Source organism: Coniophora puteana, assembly GCF_000271625.1.
Source record: "Coniophora puteana RWD-64-598 SS2 unplaced genomic scaffold CONPUscaffold_5, whole genome shotgun sequence".
Taxonomy (NCBI): Eukaryota; Fungi; Basidiomycota; class Agaricomycetes; order Boletales; family Coniophoraceae; genus Coniophora; species Coniophora puteana.
In genome coordinates, this window is record NW_006913057.1 from 1,077,417 (window position 1) to 1,093,641 (window position 16,225).

The window sequence follows — 16,225 nt, forward strand, 5'->3', positions numbered from 1 at the left end:
GACGCCAATAACGTAACCAAGGTAGTTGACCTCGGAGCAGTCGAAGGCGCATTTTTCGGGGTTGGCAAACAGGCGGGCGGCACGGAGACGGTCGAGAACCTTCTTGACGTGTTCGTTGTGTTCCTCCTGGGAATGAGAGAAGATCAGTATGTCATCGAGATATACAATGCAGAAGATATCAAGATAGTCGCGTAGCGTGTCCTGAATGAACGCCTGGAAGGTGGATGGTGCGTTGGTGAGTCCGAAGGGCATGACAAGAGTCTTGAACAGGCCGAGAGGCGTCCGAAACGCGGTTTTCCACTCGTCGCCGTCCTTGACGCGGATGAGGTTGAATGTGTTCTTGAGGTCGATGACAGTGAAAACCTTGCAGCCTTGAGTCCTGTCGAGCAAATCATCAATGCGAGGGAGAGGGTAACGGTTCTTTTTGGTGATGGAGTTCAAACCGCGATAGTCAACGCAGAGCCGAAGCTCGCCCGACTTCTTGCGAACAAACAGGATAGGGGAGGCAGCGGAGGATGTCGAGCGACGGATGAAGCCCTTTTTGAGGTTATCGTCAAGATGCTTGGCGAGGGCATTGCGCTCGTCCTGCGAGAGCCGGTACATGGGGCCGAAAGGCAGTGACTTGCCCTTGTCGAGGTTGATAGCAATATCGTAGGGACTGTGCGGAGGGAGAGCGTCGACTTCGGTGTCGGAGAAGATGGACAATGCCCAGGGCATGTACTTGGAAGGGAGCGCGCGCAGCGCAGACGAGTCGTGGGGTTCGTCGGGACTGAGGTCAGCGTCTAGCGCTGACAAGGAACCGGTGGAAGCAATGCAATATGCAGGGGAGTCTATGGGGTGAAAACGAATGAGTGCGATATCGTGGTTCTTTGCAGATTTCCGGAAACGCGAAGGGGTGAGGATGCGTATGTTGGGTCGGGGGTGAAGAGAAGAACAGGTGCGATCGAGGACGGCACGACCGGAGCCGTTAAGTCCCGTCAACGCGGAGAGGAAGGAGGGTGAGGGTGAAGTGCACATCAGAGGAGTTGGTGCGCTGTCCGCGGATGAGCGCGAAGACGAGTCGCTGGCCAAGCGATCATCATTGGGAGAAGTAGAAGATATATTGTGAGGTAACGTAGGTATAGTAGGGGTAGGAGGAGATAAAAGAGAAGAGTGGGAATGGGTGAGTGACTCGCCGTGAAGACCGAAGCGTAAGCCAACAGAGGTGGAGTTGAGGGTACGAGCCGGCAGCGGGAGTCGAGGGAGACCGGGGCCTTGAGCGACAACGTGGACCGGGTTAGAACGAGTAAGGTTACAACAAGATAAAGAGAGATCCATGTCCGCCCAGTCAATCTTAGGGTTGTGGCGACGAAGCCAGTCCAACCCCAGAATGACCGGGTAACTGACCGACACAACCCCGAGGCAAATGACCTCGGAGTGTTTGTCCACCGCAAGATGTGTGATGACGTCTTGCGTGACCAAACCGCTAGCGATGGGACAATTGTCTACGGTGGTGATCGGCACCGGAACATCCTTAAGCGCCCGCGGAAGCGAGTGCCGTTGGGCGAAACGGTCGGATATGCAAGAGGCAGAGGCGCTGGAATCCACCAACGCGAAGGTGCGGATGGGGGCGCGTCCAGGGAACAAGAGCAAAACAGTAATGAAGAAATGGTCTGGGGAGTTTAAGTAAGTAGAAGCAGCAAAAACGAAACAAGAAGGGACGTAGTTTTGGGGTATATACCGTCCGTCCGTCGCGCGAACGAACGTGGGCGTCGTGGTCGGGTACGGACGTGCCCTGGCGTCATCGACCGGGGGCCCTAGGGCTGATGTCGGGCTCCCGGTTACGCTTTTCCTGATGAGGGAGTGGCGGTGCAACGTTCGGTGTCGCGCTTCTTCGCCTTCGCAGACTTGTTGGGGCACGAGTTGACGTCGTGCGCGCCGCTGCAGTACGAGCAGAGACCTAGGCGGTGGCGACGGTCCTTCTCTTCCTGGGAGAGGGGTCCGCAGAACCTGACCATGTCGACCTCCATGGGCACGACGTCATTGGAGGCAGGAGGTGCAGTGCAGCGAGGCAGCTCGACGTTAGGGTACGGGATGTCGACACCACGGCAAGGGGGCTCACGAGTACAGGAGTTGAGGGCGTCCTTGTGCAGATCATTGTCGAACTCAATGGCGAGCTGGACATACTCGTCGAAAGTGGCGGGCTTGGGGCGCACTCTGCAAACGAGGTTCCGGACGTTGTCCTTGAGCCCGAGTTTGAACTGGTTGAGTTTGGTGGTTTTGGAGAAGTCGACAAGGGGCAAGAGCTCTCGATAGCGCGAGAATCTTGCGTAGGGCTGAGCGGGAGAGATTCGGGTCAGCGAACTGCGTGCGGAAAGCGATGAGGAGAGCGGGGAAATCCTCAAGGAGGTGGGCTTGGTGGGGTTTGGTGGTGTACCACCAAATCTTGGGGTTCCCGTCCTTGAGATAAGTCGACAGGTAGGCCGACTTGTCGCGGTCGGTAGACATCCGTTGGAGACGGATGTTGGTCTCAATTTCGTCGAGGAAGGGCTCGACACTGGCCATTGATCCGTCGAAGAGGCGCGGTTCACGCGCCTTAAGGGGACGGTCAACGGCGGGAGCGTGAGTGTTGGCGAGGGGAGCCGACGTCAACAGCTGGTTCTGCGCGTGATTGACAAAAACCCGGAGGCCGGAGATAGCATCAGCCATGGCGTTGAGTGCCTGGTTGTTGTTCTCTTGCTGTTGCTCCCAGCGTTGGCGAGCCTCAGCGGCCTCAGCGCGCATGTTGAGGAGCGTCTCCCAGAGGATCTGCTCGGTGCCGGTGGGGTGGACGTCTGGGCGTCCGGCTGCGCGGTAGCGTCCTCTAGCAGGTTGGACAACAGGGGGGAGTCGTCGGAAGTTTCCCAGCCTGTTGTACCATCTGTATTGGTCCAGGACATTTTTAGCAACTTGAAACGAGGGTTTGGGGGTGGGAAGGAAGTATTGAATTGGAGGTGATTGGTGTGGGAGAGTTTTCAAATGCGGAGATCAACGTTTGAGATAACGAGGATTTAGCTAAACGTGAGTATTGGTCTAATCAAACTGTAACGGGGCGGGTCGACGGACTTGCGGGACGAACAGCGCGATGTCGAGAGGTTGACTATGCCGGGCTACTGGCATTAATTAGACAAAGAGTATACGACGTACAGAACCGGTGGCTTGACTCTGGCCATGTAAATACTAGCAAATAGACTATATAGTTTTAACCAGACCTCGGGTGCGTTAAAAACCTCATCGAGGAAAAGCTACCGGGTCGGAACAAATGAGCAATGACAAATCGATGAAAGGTGACGGCCTGCGCCGTCACAAGTCAGCCCTACGACCTCTGCTGGCAAATGTGGTTCTTGCCTCTCATGTTCCTATGCCGCCTCCCAGTGCAAATCCAATGCCACAACCAACGGCACCGCCTCCCCACCCTTGTCCCCTAAACCCCAGCCAAACAGCACCAACTGCAACCTTGCACGCGCACCCTCTCTGCACTTGTTCCCCGCCAAAGATGACAATGTGGGCAACCCCACGCTCGGGAGTAGCGGCACCGCACCCTCAGGCTTTGAGTTTGGGAACCCGCACAAAAACAACAGCACAGGCAGGCACACAAGCAAGCACAAATTAATGCGCAGCTGTCGCAGCATGCGCTCGACAGGCACGACAGGCAGTGTTTAGCAATGGTGCAGTGCTCTGTGTGGTCTCATCATCCTTGCACAGTCCTTCACAAATGTGACAGGTAAAGCATCAGTCACAGATTTGTGACTGTGACACATACTAATCATGTACATTTGTCTAGCACCGGAATTGGACTTGAGTTGTCATAACGTACAAGAACTGACCCTCCACTCATTCCCCTTGTGCTCCCTCATTCACAGCCTTCTCGCCACTTCTCTTGCCATTCCCCTTGTCTCCATGAGTCTCGCTTGACCCCGCTTGGGGTGCTCGGCTCCCAAACCCCTCGGGATTGTTGTAGCTCTCCCAGTCCTCCAAATGGTAAGAAGCTAGCTCACTTTTGTCTTTATTCTCATTGTACCACAGTCTGTTGACCTGGAATTTGTAGGGTGCTTGCTTGGTGATTTGTGACGACAGATGACCACTGCCATATACATGTACAAATTGCTCTTGTGCGCACTCTTCTGGGCTGATTGAGGCTAGGTAATCACCATGCAGCTCATGTTCGATCATTTCCCCCTGCCAAATCACAAAGTGAGTAGTGTTCTAGTGTCGTAACTGATTGCTCACCTCGTTGCTGAGCCACAGGTGCTTTAGAACCTCAAGGAACCTCATACATTCAAACACGTCACCCTCAGTCGGATACTCTGCCAATTGAGCCATCCTCATTTTCCAGTCAGTCTTGCTCTCCACACTCTCGTCTTCGGGCTCTGACATTTTGTCTAGAACATACTCCGGGTGCAACACTGGCTTGGGATCTGCGAGGCAACACCATTCGTATCTGGCTCATGCAACTGGAGCCTTCAAGTGCTTGTATTTCTGATTGCGGTGAGTACTTCCATGCTTGTTTAATTGTTGACTGCTCATGTACCAGTTCACGTCAACAGTCTCGCCAGTTTTTTGTCGCCAACACAGCCAATTGCCTGGCAATGTCATTGTCGTTTTGGCTTTTCCACTGCAGCTTCGCACTCAACCAAGTCACTGCTGCCAGTTTTCCCAGACTATTGATTGTCTTCCTCACTGTCACTTATTATTCCTGACTAACATATGGTATAGAGTGTAACATCCCGCATTGCATACAATAATGACTCTTGGACTACCCGGCAGATGATCTTCTTGTTCTCTGCTACAATTGCAAGTTGGATTGACAAAGAATGGATCATTCACTCATGGATCATTGATTTTTGGCACCTCAATGCAGACAAGCATACAGGGGAGGGATCAGCAAGGGTGTTCTGGTCTGCCACACAGAACATGGGCAGTGTCAATAAGATGGGTAGCTTATTTCTCTTTTATGCTCCCCCCATTGACTGTATTGGCTAACATTGGTTTGCCCAGCACTTAATCTCAATCACTATGGACAATGCGTCTGCCAACAAAGTTATTGCAGAGGTGGTTTGCAACTTGCTTCAAAACTGCTACAAGATTCCTTTCCATCCCAAAAACAGTCAAATTTGCTGTGCTGCACACATTATCAACCTTGTTGTCCAAAAGATCCTCTTGACTCTCAGACTTGTTGACCATGACCCCACTGCCCATGACTACTACGGGGAGGAGAACAAGCATTTTATGTTGAACTTTGACCTTGACACAGGAAACAAAGACCAGCAGGCACAGAAGCAGACAACTACAACAACCCCAATCCAAGTGAGCAACACCAGATGGCAATAAGACAGCTTACTCCAATTTAAACCCACTCAAAAAGGTAGGTGTTCCACATTCTCCCCGTACTCTTAGTCTGACATTTAAGCCTGCAGCTCCGGATCATTGTTGTCAAAATTGTTAGTAGTCCTGCACGCCGGGCCAAGTTTTGCAAGGTTTCAATTTGCGTCTATGGCCTCGAGATGACGCTCAAAAATGGCTTCCCAGTATGGCAACTCATGCCAGTGAGGGATGTTTGAACATGTTGGAACTCTATGGATGCCATGATAAAATGTGACCTCATCCTGCAAAAGGTATTTTTCTGCATCATTACAGTTAGCTTGTCCTGTAAATCTGGGTTTGAATTGGCTGAAGTCCTTGCCTTCTTGATTTAGATAGGGCTTTTGAGGTAGTTTGTGTTCCAATGCAATCTAATGAGGGAAATCAACCCCTATGCGCAAGACACGTCAGCTGTGCTACCTGAGTCTGCGTAGCTGCCAGAATTCTGACACATCTCTCTGATTTGTTCTATCTCAAATCCTTACTCAAGCTGGCATGGAATCTGCAGGAACTAGAAAAGCAAAATGATTTGCTGTTGACACAAAAACTTGCAGGAGGCTAGCCTACATCTATGATCTCCCAGCTAATGCTCTTGCTGCCTTTGCAGACAAAATTCTTGGATCTAGGCTTGACTTGCTTAAAAATTACCTACATAGTCTTGACAGAAAGCAGCTAAAGGATGCTCTCCGTGCCTCTTTGTTACTCTTTATTACTTCTGAACATTGCATGGTTCTCCAAAGGATGCAGCTTGAGTGCTCAAAGTCAATGGCTTCTAGGCAAAATTTGATTGTGAATGCATTTACCAGCTCAGGGAAAACTATTGCTATGCTTCTACCCATCCTTCTTAAACCAGAAAAGGTATTGTTGATTATATCGCCAATGAAACAGCTGCAATTGAACCAGGTCAGTAGAATGGGTTGATCTATACCTCATAAGTTGCTCAAGTTGTTATAGATAAAAGAGTTTGCCGAGTTTGGCCTTGAAACAGTGGCAGTTAACTATTCAACACCACAGGAGAGACATGCAGAGGAGTTCTGGAATGTAAGAACCTATATAATGCGCAGATATTCACAATTTTTAATGCTAATTTGAGTACCTGCATACAGAAAGTCCATACAGGTGGTTTTCCCATTGTCCTCATTTCTCCCGAATCATTTGGGCCATTTGAGGGTGGTAAGCAGATGCCACAGTTTGCAAGTCTTCTCAGAAGCACCCACTGGAACTTTGCTTTTCTCATAACCCAAGTCTATGTTGATGAAGCACACACTAACTATACATCTGGCTTACCTCTTCATGGGGGCACTGCTTTTCAACAGGCCTTTGGTCAAGTTGGTGATGCTCTTCGACTTTGGATGCCCAAGGCAACTCCAATCCAGGTGCTTTCAAGAACCCTTCTATGGCACATCAAGAGGACTGTTGAAGGAGTCCTTCATTTTAGGCACTTGGGGACCTGGGATACCATCAAGTACATGTCTAATCAGTCAAATATGACATACACATTCTGGCCAGTTGTGGGCTCTATGAAAAAATGTATCAAAGTCTCAATTTTATCCTCCCCCTCAACAACAATGCAAGGATCCTCATTTACTTTGACAATATTAATCAGGCTGCTGAGGCGACTAGCCATCTACATGGCCAGTTAACCCTGGAGGAACGTGCTCGAGGACTCATCTGTGAGTTTCACTCTGAAATGTTTGAGGCCTATAGATGTCAAGTTTACAAAGACTTTGCTTGTCCAGATGGCAATACATGTGTACTACTCACAATGTCTGCATGCGCTGTGGTAAGAAGATGTTATTTGGACAGTTCATGCATTTTTTAATATTTTATTTAGGGTGTGGATATCCCAGGGGTTACAATTGTAAATCAGTGGGGTGTCTGCTGTAATATTCCAGACTTGCATCAGCGTGGAGGGCGCATTGCTCGCACATTGCACACTGAGGGTTTGTACATAAACTTTCTATGAATCTCGGGTGGCAGAAAAAGTACCTCCAGACAAAATTGATGACAACCCAGATACCGCACTCAGGACACCTCTTCCAGAGCGATCTAGCAAACAGCATAGACTTGGGGCAGTGATGATTCACCTCATTAACAGCAAGACACTTTGTGTTTGTGACTTTTTGGCTACATACTTTGAAAACAACACACCAGAGAGTGGGTATTCTATGTTTGTCATAATACAGTGCTCACTTTGAGATAGGAACACTGTGCACCAACAAGTGGTGCTGCGACTGTCATGCTTCTAGTCCCATTGACTATTTGCAATGGTTCACAGGAGATATACTCAGAACTTCACATTTGCACACCTGGAAGCTGGTACCTGCACTGTGAACCCGGACATACCTGAATATCATGAGCACAAATCGTGTGTAAAATCTGCGATTATCATTCATTATGTATATAGTATCAATGGGATTTTGTCATGACAATCAGGTCCTTGCCCGAAAATGAATCATGTACATTTTTGTACAATTCCATTGTCCGAATCACCCTCCACGTACCTGATTTTTTGGGGGCAGAAAGGCAAGACCACAGTATAATGATTGGTTTTCATTGAAAACAAGGCAGTTATCACACATCGGGAACATGCAAAAATCAGGACAAATTCAATTCTATTAATGAACTATGGAACAGTATAAATAGCTACTGGATCTCCGCCATTGCACCCGATCGGACGATCTTGGCCACTTTCCTCGGCAGCACCGGGGTGACCTCATCGTCGTTGTCGGGAGAATCAGTATCAAAAAGATCACGATGCTTATGGGCAGTTTATTCTTGGGCGCGGAACCGACACCATCAACACTCCGTCCCAGAGATTGTTGGAGTGAGCTGGGTGATTGGTCGTGTAAGTGCCAACAAATACGTTAATGTCCTTAAATGACGTACCATATATCTCAGTGTCGAGCGACAACAAATCCCTATCGCAACTACTACGACGCCGGCACCGCGACCCTCAGCTTCCAGTCCATCTCTCCGAGCTGTCCGATGTGTGCAGTAGCACCGTGTCGGCATCGTTGCACCCGCTCGCGTTCGCAGAGTCGACATAGATCTCGAAGCCCTTCTTCGAAGTAGCACCGACGCACCGTGCAACGTCCGAAAAGTCATCATTGATGTTTGCGCGGCCGTGGCTGCGGCCGAGCGTGCAGTTTTCCTTGCCGCGTCCGCTGGCAGCGCTAGTGCCAGTGTCTATGCCAATGGCGAGCTTGGACTTGGACACGCACTTCAGCACGAGCTTCTTCTGCGCACCACCTTCTTCTGCGCACTGCCTTCCTTGGGTGCGAGGACGGAAATAGTGGGCAGAGGGGGCGGTTCAGCCATGGCGAGGCAGCGCTCGTGTCCTGAGAAGTGTTGGCAGTGGCAAAGGAGGCGCTGGGGTCCGAGGACGTGGCAGCTACGAGGCGGATGTGGGAACGGCGGGGTTAAGGGGTGGGGCATCATACGAGAAGGGGGAGGAGGGGGCGAGCAATGGCGGCGGGGAGATGGGGAGCCCGAGCTGCGCTCCGAGCTGCTGCGGGGAGGCGAGGAGCAGGCGCGCCATCCGGATGGGCCGCCTACGCGCTGGAAGAGAAAATAGTAGTTAGCATAGATGCACAAATGCGAAGGTAGAAGGATTGACTTACATGTTACCGCACATCCCAACGTCGATACACTGGGCGAGGGAGACGTCGGCCTGAGGAACAACACACGAACAGAGCATGAGTGTAGAGGGTGCGTGGATTCGGAGGGATGAAGGGGCCAAAATGAGACGACTTGAGCTTGTGCGCGGAGCGCAAGACGGCGAAGGGATGGCAGCTAGGGCAATGAGGGTGCATCTGGGGTGAAGAGAGCATAGCTGAGGGGATGGGATAAGCGTTGGCCGAGGCGTGAGGGTTGCTGTGGCCGACACAGTGCAGGATGGATGTTGAGACCGTGGTGCGCGTTGAGAACGTTGAGAACCGCTCGCTGCGGAGTTACAGATTTCTGCCCGAATATAGCAAGTGTTCACACACGTCGACACACAGCAAGTCTCACCGGATCGATAAGCCGGCACTCAAACTCTACGACCATTCTCGACTCACCCCGCGTACTGCTACTATGTCTACATCAAAAACGAAGTGCAACATATGGGGTGTAGTAATGACATTGGAAGGGAAGCTTCACTAGTGTTAATGAATGCTGAAATTCATTGTGTAATGCAATGATTTTAAATGGGAGTTTTATTTGTGTCTACAACCAGCATTGGCAAATGACAATGATTTCGCGGTTCCAGGTAACAGTACATGATTTTATATACCAGGTACATGTACCTGACTTCAAAATCACGTCAAGAACACATGATTTAACAGAATCAGAAGCCACGTACCTTGTGCATACCTGAAAATCAGGTACATATGTTTTCGCAGTGCTGATGCTGATACTGAGGCCAAACAACCTAGGAACAGCAGGGTGCAAGTTAAGCAAGCCCTACAGCTCTGGCAGGATAAGACATGGAGAGCACATCCTCTGTGCACCATAGTGGCCCCAGACAAGATTATAGACAATGAGGAGATTGAGGACATAACAAGCATATTTCCCTTGCTTGTGAGTGCAAACTCTGTGACAACTGTTTTGGATGAAACTATGGATTGGCGTTGCAAGTGGGGTCAAGAGGTTGCAGAGGTTGTTTATGCTTGTGATTTGGCTGTAGATATTGCAGCATTGACTGATAGCTACACTCCCGCACCAAACGGACAGTTCATTTGCTTTTGGCCTACTCAGTAAATGAATAAAAACATGTATACTATTCCTACTCCTCAGGGACAGTAAACAAAATATTAACAGCAGGTAGATCATCTATATCCTCCTGCCACTCACTGCCTTGCTGCATAAGTCTAAGCCTCTCATTAAAAGCAGGCACACTCTGAGACTTGAGCTTCTGATGGTTGGTGTTGAGAAGGTCAACAAATGGGTCAATCCCATCTGTGTTCCTCTCACAATCACATACTATCAAATACAAGTTGAATGCTACCACTATTTATATCATAAGTCCGGATCTTTGGATAAGCTCCGGATAGCTACTGGAGTAAGTGTGGAGTATCATGAGTAATCACTGAAGATGACTGAAGGTCGTAAGAATACAAAACATGACAGGTGTAACTGCGGAATAATGACAGGCATAAAGTAATGACAGGTAGAATGTGGAGTGAGTTGGTCACAAGAAAACATGCTGACTGATAATTCCTGAGTGTGTCCGCATCTACTCCGTAGCCGCCGGAGATACCGAAACAGTACCAAAGGAGCGAACATGGATCGGAGTTTGACCGGAGATGCATGGGTGTGACACACTGGGGGGTCGAGTTGGTTTGAGGGTGGTCATTGGAGGAAGAAGGGCAGTGAGAAGGGGTTTCAGGAACCTGTAAACAGAGTATGTAAGAGCCAATGGTCATAAAGTAGTTGACCATTGACTACAGATTCATCACGGAGCTCATCAAGAGCAAGTCCCATAGTCTATCAATATGAGTATGATGCAAGATATGGGGATACCAGATCACATACCTCCACCCTGCATCGCTTTGCAGCCTGAGCCTCCTTCTCTTCAATCCCCTTCCGTGCTTCCTCCTCCTCCTGCACCTTTATGTGTTCCTGGTATGTGGAGATCATGCTGGCATAGACACTCTCCGAGAGGCACCATACCTTACAGTTCCTCTCACATAGCTGGAGAACAGGGTAGCAGCGACAGGTACAAATGGAGGACAAACAAGCGGACACAGAGAGGCATCTCACTAAAGGTCTGCGGAAGGCAGGTGCGCACACCAATATCGTATAAAAGCTCCCAAATGTCCTTGCGCATTTCCACAATGAGATTGCCACCAACCGGGGTGCTGTCCTTGCCTGTAATATACTGATTAGTATCATTAATGTTATTACTTATGCATTTGGGGCCATTGATGCCCTTGGATCCCTTTGGAGCCTTCTTGATGTTATCAGAGTGCTCGGTTTTGATCTTGTCATCAACAGGCTGGTACTCGTGGGAGGTCCATGTGGATTCCATCTGCAGGTAGTCGGAAGCAGAGAGGATGATGTTGACATCGGCCTCGTAGAGAAGGCTGGAGGGCACATCGAGACCCTTGAGGTTGAACATGTCAAGCTCACGCTTGAGTTTGGCGAGATTGAATGGGGCAGCCACCAAAGTGGCAGTGGAGTTGGAGCTGCCAGCGGTAGAAGGTGTCGGCGCGGAAGGAGTTCCACCGGCATGCACATGGTCGCTAAGGAGCTTAATGGCCTCCCTGGGGACCACATATAGTTAGTCCCAGGTGCGTGAATGTAGTGACTCACTGGAGTTCCCTGATTTGCTTTTTCAGGTTAGTGTTCTGATTTTGAAGCTCATGGTTACCCTGGCATGAGATGTTGCCCTGAATAAGTGCAGTGTTACCGCCCTCAACAAAAGCAGTTAGGTAACACAAGGCTCACCTTGCTGGCAGATCCTTCTATCCCAGCAGCATGCAAAACCTCCGCAATGTTAAGCTCCCCTAAATTATCGGATGGGTCAAAGTCCATGATAAAATATGAGTTTGTGTCAAGAGGAAAGTACTGTCATCCTCCGTGAGAATGTACACCACCGCCAGAATGTACAACATTTTATTCTGCCCCCATGTCACACATATCTCTCAGGTACAAGTTATGACAATTATGTCTACATACTAAGGAATGTGCTTGCAAATACAGAGCTCGGAAGGATGTCCTGATAGACTGCTACAAGAGCCAAACTCCGGAAATAACACCATTTTTGAAAATTTTCTGACTTGAATGGTCCCTACAGCTAGTGTTGCCGCGGTTCGGGTGGCCAACGGTTTGGAACCATGAACCAAACCAAGGATGCCCTCGGTTCCGTCCGAGTTGGTTTCCAGGGACAGGCAGTTCCCCGACCCTAGTTTCGGTCCGTAGACCAGTTCGAACCCCATAACAAGGACAACAAAATCTATAATGAATTTGTAGTAGAAGTATACTAATATCACGACTGTGGTCCTGAGCACAATGAATGTGCATCAGGTGCAAAAGTGCTACTTACAAAAGAAACTCGCCTTTAACAGTCCTTGTATTAACAGAGCCTGCGTAATTCAGCATCAATGGTACTGTCTGACCTGTTTTGTCTGGGATATCCCTGAAGATGCATCTTGAACATGACATAGCTGACCCGCAGACCCAAAGATGCAGCAGTGGGCTGCCCGGGTCAGTGGAGAAGGCCAAAGGTTGACTACAATTACGTCAATAAAATCATAAGCGAAATCAAAGCTAAAAGGTTTCCATGGCGTCTTGGCTCCCAGGGGTTCCAAACCGAGAACTAACCCTCTGAAACCCTAACAAATGGTTTGGTCCCTGAAACCGAACCATGTTTGCCAAAAAACTGGTCCCGGTTATACAAACTGTGGCAACACTACCTACAGCCTTTGAATAGACTGCTACACTCGCAACAAAAACCACGCATGGACTATGCACTCTCTGGAAGTGCACTAAGCTTAGATCAGGAGGATCACCCTACTGGTGCAAGTGTGAAAAATAAAATGCGGAGGAGTGCCCAAATCATACAACACATGTGAAAAAATTATCTTATCTTGGCTTATCTTGGCTTATCTCGGCTGATTGTGCCCATGTCATGCCAATTACGGAACACTGGACCTGGCAACCAGTGCCAAGGTTTTTTTCGTCAATGCCTTGCTGAACCGCCTCAAGAATACACTACTTCCCTACTCTATCCCCTACAAACTTCTACTTGAACTATGGTTGGGAAAGCTGAACCCGAAGAGCTCAAGAAGTGAAAGGGGTCAGAAAGAGGGAGAGGCTGGTGCTAAGAGCAGTAGAGAAGTACCGAGAAGGAGTCACAAACCCTGGTCCGAAGAAGGTCAGCTACAGAAGTGTGTGTCAAGCAGTCGAGACAGAACACCTTCAAGAAACAAAGGAACATGTTACTATTAACTTTAACACTGTCTGCAAGTGCTACAATGAAGTACCTAGTCTACATGACACGAGGGCAAGCCAGTCACATCTCAAGCCAGAGGAAGAAGCTACTGTGTTAGATGCACTCACAGAATGTACATGTCAAGGATTCCCTTGGACCCATGAACGGCTTCGGGATATAGTCAACAACATTATCCATACTTGTGACCCATCATTTGAGGGTGTTGGTCATAACTGGACCAGGCAGTTCCTCCTTTGTAAACACAACATCCTGCAGACATCATGGATGCCAAAGCTAGAGACAGTTTGTGGACAGGCTGTCAATCCAACTACACATGCAGCGTGGATGGAGCTCTTAGGCAACACCATCCGGGAACACAACATCACTAAGAAACTCATCTACAGTTCTGACAAGGTAGGGTTTAACCCTGCACTGTCCGGGTGTGCATGTGCTATTGGCATTTGTGGAGCTGGTGGAGTCTATCAGCAGCAAGCTGGAAAGCGAGAAACAATCACAGCCATAGCCACCATATGTGCAGATGGAACATTGCTGCCTCCAGCTGTCATCTTTAAGGACAAGGATATCAGGTATCATGGAACAAGAACAACCCCCTGCACACATTGTAAGTCTCATGCTCAAGCCCCGCACAAAAACTCTAACCTTTACCTAGAATTGGCTACTCAAAGAAGGGGTGGATCAATGGTGAAGTAGGGAAGGCATGGATCCAGCAGTTTGATGAATTTACAAAAGAGAAAGCCAACAGACACGCAAGGCTTCTTCTTGTTGACGGACACAACTCACACTACACCGAGGGCTTCATTGCGCATGCTCGACAGACCAACATTCACGTCCTCTGCTACCCCACTCACTCAACTCATGTATACCAAGGGTTGAATGTTGTCGTCTTTGCTCAGCTTGAGAACACAACAACACACCGGGCAAGGTGACAAAGGATAACTTTCTCACCATCCTTGGTCGTGCATGGACACGAGCTCTCACAACAGCAACCATCCAGTCTGCATTCAGGGTGATGGGCTTCAACCCTAATGCAATCTCCAAAGATAAGCTAGCACCTAGTCGCGCAACTATAGCTTCAGCTACGATGCCAGTTAACCACCCAACACCTGTTTGACAGATTAGCCAGATCTTTCATCACTTGAAGTTCCCGGACTCACTGCAGACCAGACTTGATGACAAAGAAGACAAGGTGGATTTGGTCTTGAGTGTACAACAAGTTTATGAGGCGCTGAATCAGTCCAAATCAGCATCTTTCCTAGCAGGGACTGAGCCCATTCAGTCAACCTCTCACTTTCCAGAGTTCACTCTACCCTCTCTTAACACTGCTCCGACTGATGTCCTGCAAGGATTTGTTCCAGAAATAGCCAATGAAGGGGTCCTGGCTGACGCAATCTTGGCACTTCAGAACTGGATGAAGCAGGAGCAGCAAGGCTGAGAAGCCGAGCGTGCAATGATCATGATCCAGAGTTGGTATTGCGAGCGGGTGCGACAGCAGTTAGCTGAGAGGGAGAAGAAGGGAGTTAAGCAAATCCAGATAATGGGGGATGGTATGCCAAGGTTACTCACCGATGATGAGTTCTTTGCACTGGTTCAAGCCCATGGACTCCAAGTTGCGGCAGATGAAACAGCGAAGGAGCAGCAGTCAGAGGCACAGACAGCCTATGACGAGGCTGTAGCAGCATGGCAGGAGGAAAGTCGGAAGAGGGACCAGCACAATGAGCAGGTGCGAGCAGACTGGAATGCTAAAGTCACGAGGTATGAGTCCGAGAAGGCGGCAGCCAAGATGGAAAAGAGGAAGTGTTGCCACAGTTGCCAAATTGGGACTTGACTCCGATATTAGGGTTATTAACTGTTATTGTGTCTGTACAGACTGGCAGTGGTTAGGTCAAGATAGGTCAAAACCACTGATTCATGCATTGTGCATTCCAGACTCATTCCAATTGGTTGAAACTTTTTTACACCATATTTTATGTATCACAGAATCTCCAACCCAAATCTTGAGGGACCAGCTTCACACAAAAATATTTAAGAAAATCCAAGAATTTGGCTGTCTCTTCTCACGGGGGATAACAGTATGTCAAACATCTTTTTGTGTGCCTCCAAATTTAATGGAAGAGCAGGATGATTACTATCTCTACAATAAGGTTCAAACTCCAACCCAATGCCCATAGTGTACATGCATCACCTAATCCCACACAGAAACAAATTGCAAGCCGATGCTAGCATGACACGCGACACCACCCCTAACATGAACAGGCCGGCCAAGGCAAGAAGAAGAGCCTGAAGGTGGGTACATCTCGGCCGCTTCATTCCCATGCTAATTGTATTTGCCCATCCAGCAAAAGGTACCAAAGGTACTGCCACTTATATTTGTGGATGATGAGCCTGGAGATGCTCCAGTCGCCAGAGTGCCAGTAAGTTTTCTCTTACTATGACCACACTTTTCATTTAACTCCACCAGCCCAAGCCACCAAAACAGCCTCTCCCAGGCAGGAAGCGGAAGTTCTGGTCACCCGAGTATGCCGAGGTATGTTTAATTTAGATTTGCATGATTGTTTCTCACAAGCGAACTTCCATTTCATGCAGGACCCGGCTGAGGGTACCAACATTGAGACCCACACTGATGATGAGGATGCCAACTTGTCAGAGCCAGAAAAGCCAGATGAAAAGTGGGATGCCTTTGTTCAAAGATGTGCATTGCGCGCCAAGCGCATCAAGTGTAGTAATAACTAGATTATATCAAGTGCTGCATTCATCAGGAAAAAAACATATATTTTGTGGTTCTCCTTGACTCCTTCTTCCTGTGCAACATGTGACTAGTAGTGTTTGTTTTATACATGTATATTATTGCAATAGAGTGTGTTTGACAATATGGTCAACGCGCACTTGGACAAGTACCTGGCACCCAGA

The 16,225-nt window shown here is 49.0% G+C and overlaps 6 protein-coding genes across 6 annotated transcripts; 3 read left to right on the forward strand and 3 right to left on the reverse strand.

Annotated features, from left to right (window-relative positions):
- Positions 1–3,852: 3,852 nt before the first annotated feature.
- CONPUDRAFT_72338 (uncharacterized protein) lies at positions 3,853–4,395 on the reverse strand (the record flags this gene model as incomplete). The annotated part of the gene is made up of 2 exons (XM_007769303.1): positions 3,853–4,197; positions 4,249–4,395. The coding sequence occupies 2 exons, from the start codon at positions 4,393–4,395 to the stop codon at positions 3,853–3,855; spliced, it is 492 nt and encodes a 163-aa protein (XP_007767493.1).
- Positions 4,396–6,063: 1,668 nt separating this feature from the next.
- CONPUDRAFT_53597 (uncharacterized protein) lies at positions 6,064–6,300 on the forward strand (the record flags this gene model as incomplete). Its single annotated transcript, XM_007769129.1, has 1 exon — positions 6,064–6,300. A coding segment is annotated over one exon (237 nt), but the record flags the coding sequence as incomplete, so codon positions are not given.
- A 2,035-nt stretch (positions 6,301–8,335) lies between these two features.
- On the reverse strand, positions 8,336–8,700 carry CONPUDRAFT_152889 (uncharacterized protein; the record flags this gene model as incomplete). The annotated part of the gene is made up of 2 exons (XM_007769637.1): positions 8,336–8,590; positions 8,629–8,700. The coding sequence occupies 2 exons, from the start codon at positions 8,698–8,700 to the stop codon at positions 8,336–8,338; spliced, it is 327 nt and encodes a 108-aa protein (XP_007767827.1).
- Positions 8,701–8,773: 73 nt separating this feature from the next.
- CONPUDRAFT_152890 (uncharacterized protein) lies at positions 8,774–11,898 on the reverse strand (the record flags this gene model as incomplete). Its single annotated transcript, XM_007769639.1, has 6 exons — positions 8,774–8,933; positions 9,003–9,052; positions 10,897–11,055; positions 11,108–11,627; positions 11,677–11,753; positions 11,812–11,898. The coding sequence occupies 6 exons, from the start codon at positions 11,896–11,898 to the stop codon at positions 8,774–8,776; spliced, it is 1,053 nt and encodes a 350-aa protein (XP_007767829.1).
- Positions 11,899–13,384: 1,486 nt separating this feature from the next.
- On the forward strand, positions 13,385–14,244 carry CONPUDRAFT_54344 (DDE-domain-containing protein; the record flags this gene model as incomplete). Its single annotated transcript, XM_007769192.1, has 2 exons — positions 13,385–13,923; positions 13,968–14,244. Coding segments are annotated over 2 exons (816 nt in total), but the record flags the coding sequence as incomplete, so codon positions are not given.
- Positions 14,245–14,852: 608 nt separating this feature from the next.
- Positions 14,853–16,048, forward strand: CONPUDRAFT_152891 (uncharacterized protein; the record flags this gene model as incomplete). The annotated part of the gene is made up of 5 exons (XM_007769640.1): positions 14,853–15,038; positions 15,572–15,601; positions 15,655–15,729; positions 15,777–15,842; positions 15,902–16,048. The coding sequence occupies 5 exons, from the start codon at positions 14,853–14,855 to the stop codon at positions 16,046–16,048; spliced, it is 504 nt and encodes a 167-aa protein (XP_007767830.1).
- Positions 16,049–16,225: the final 177 nt, after the last annotated feature.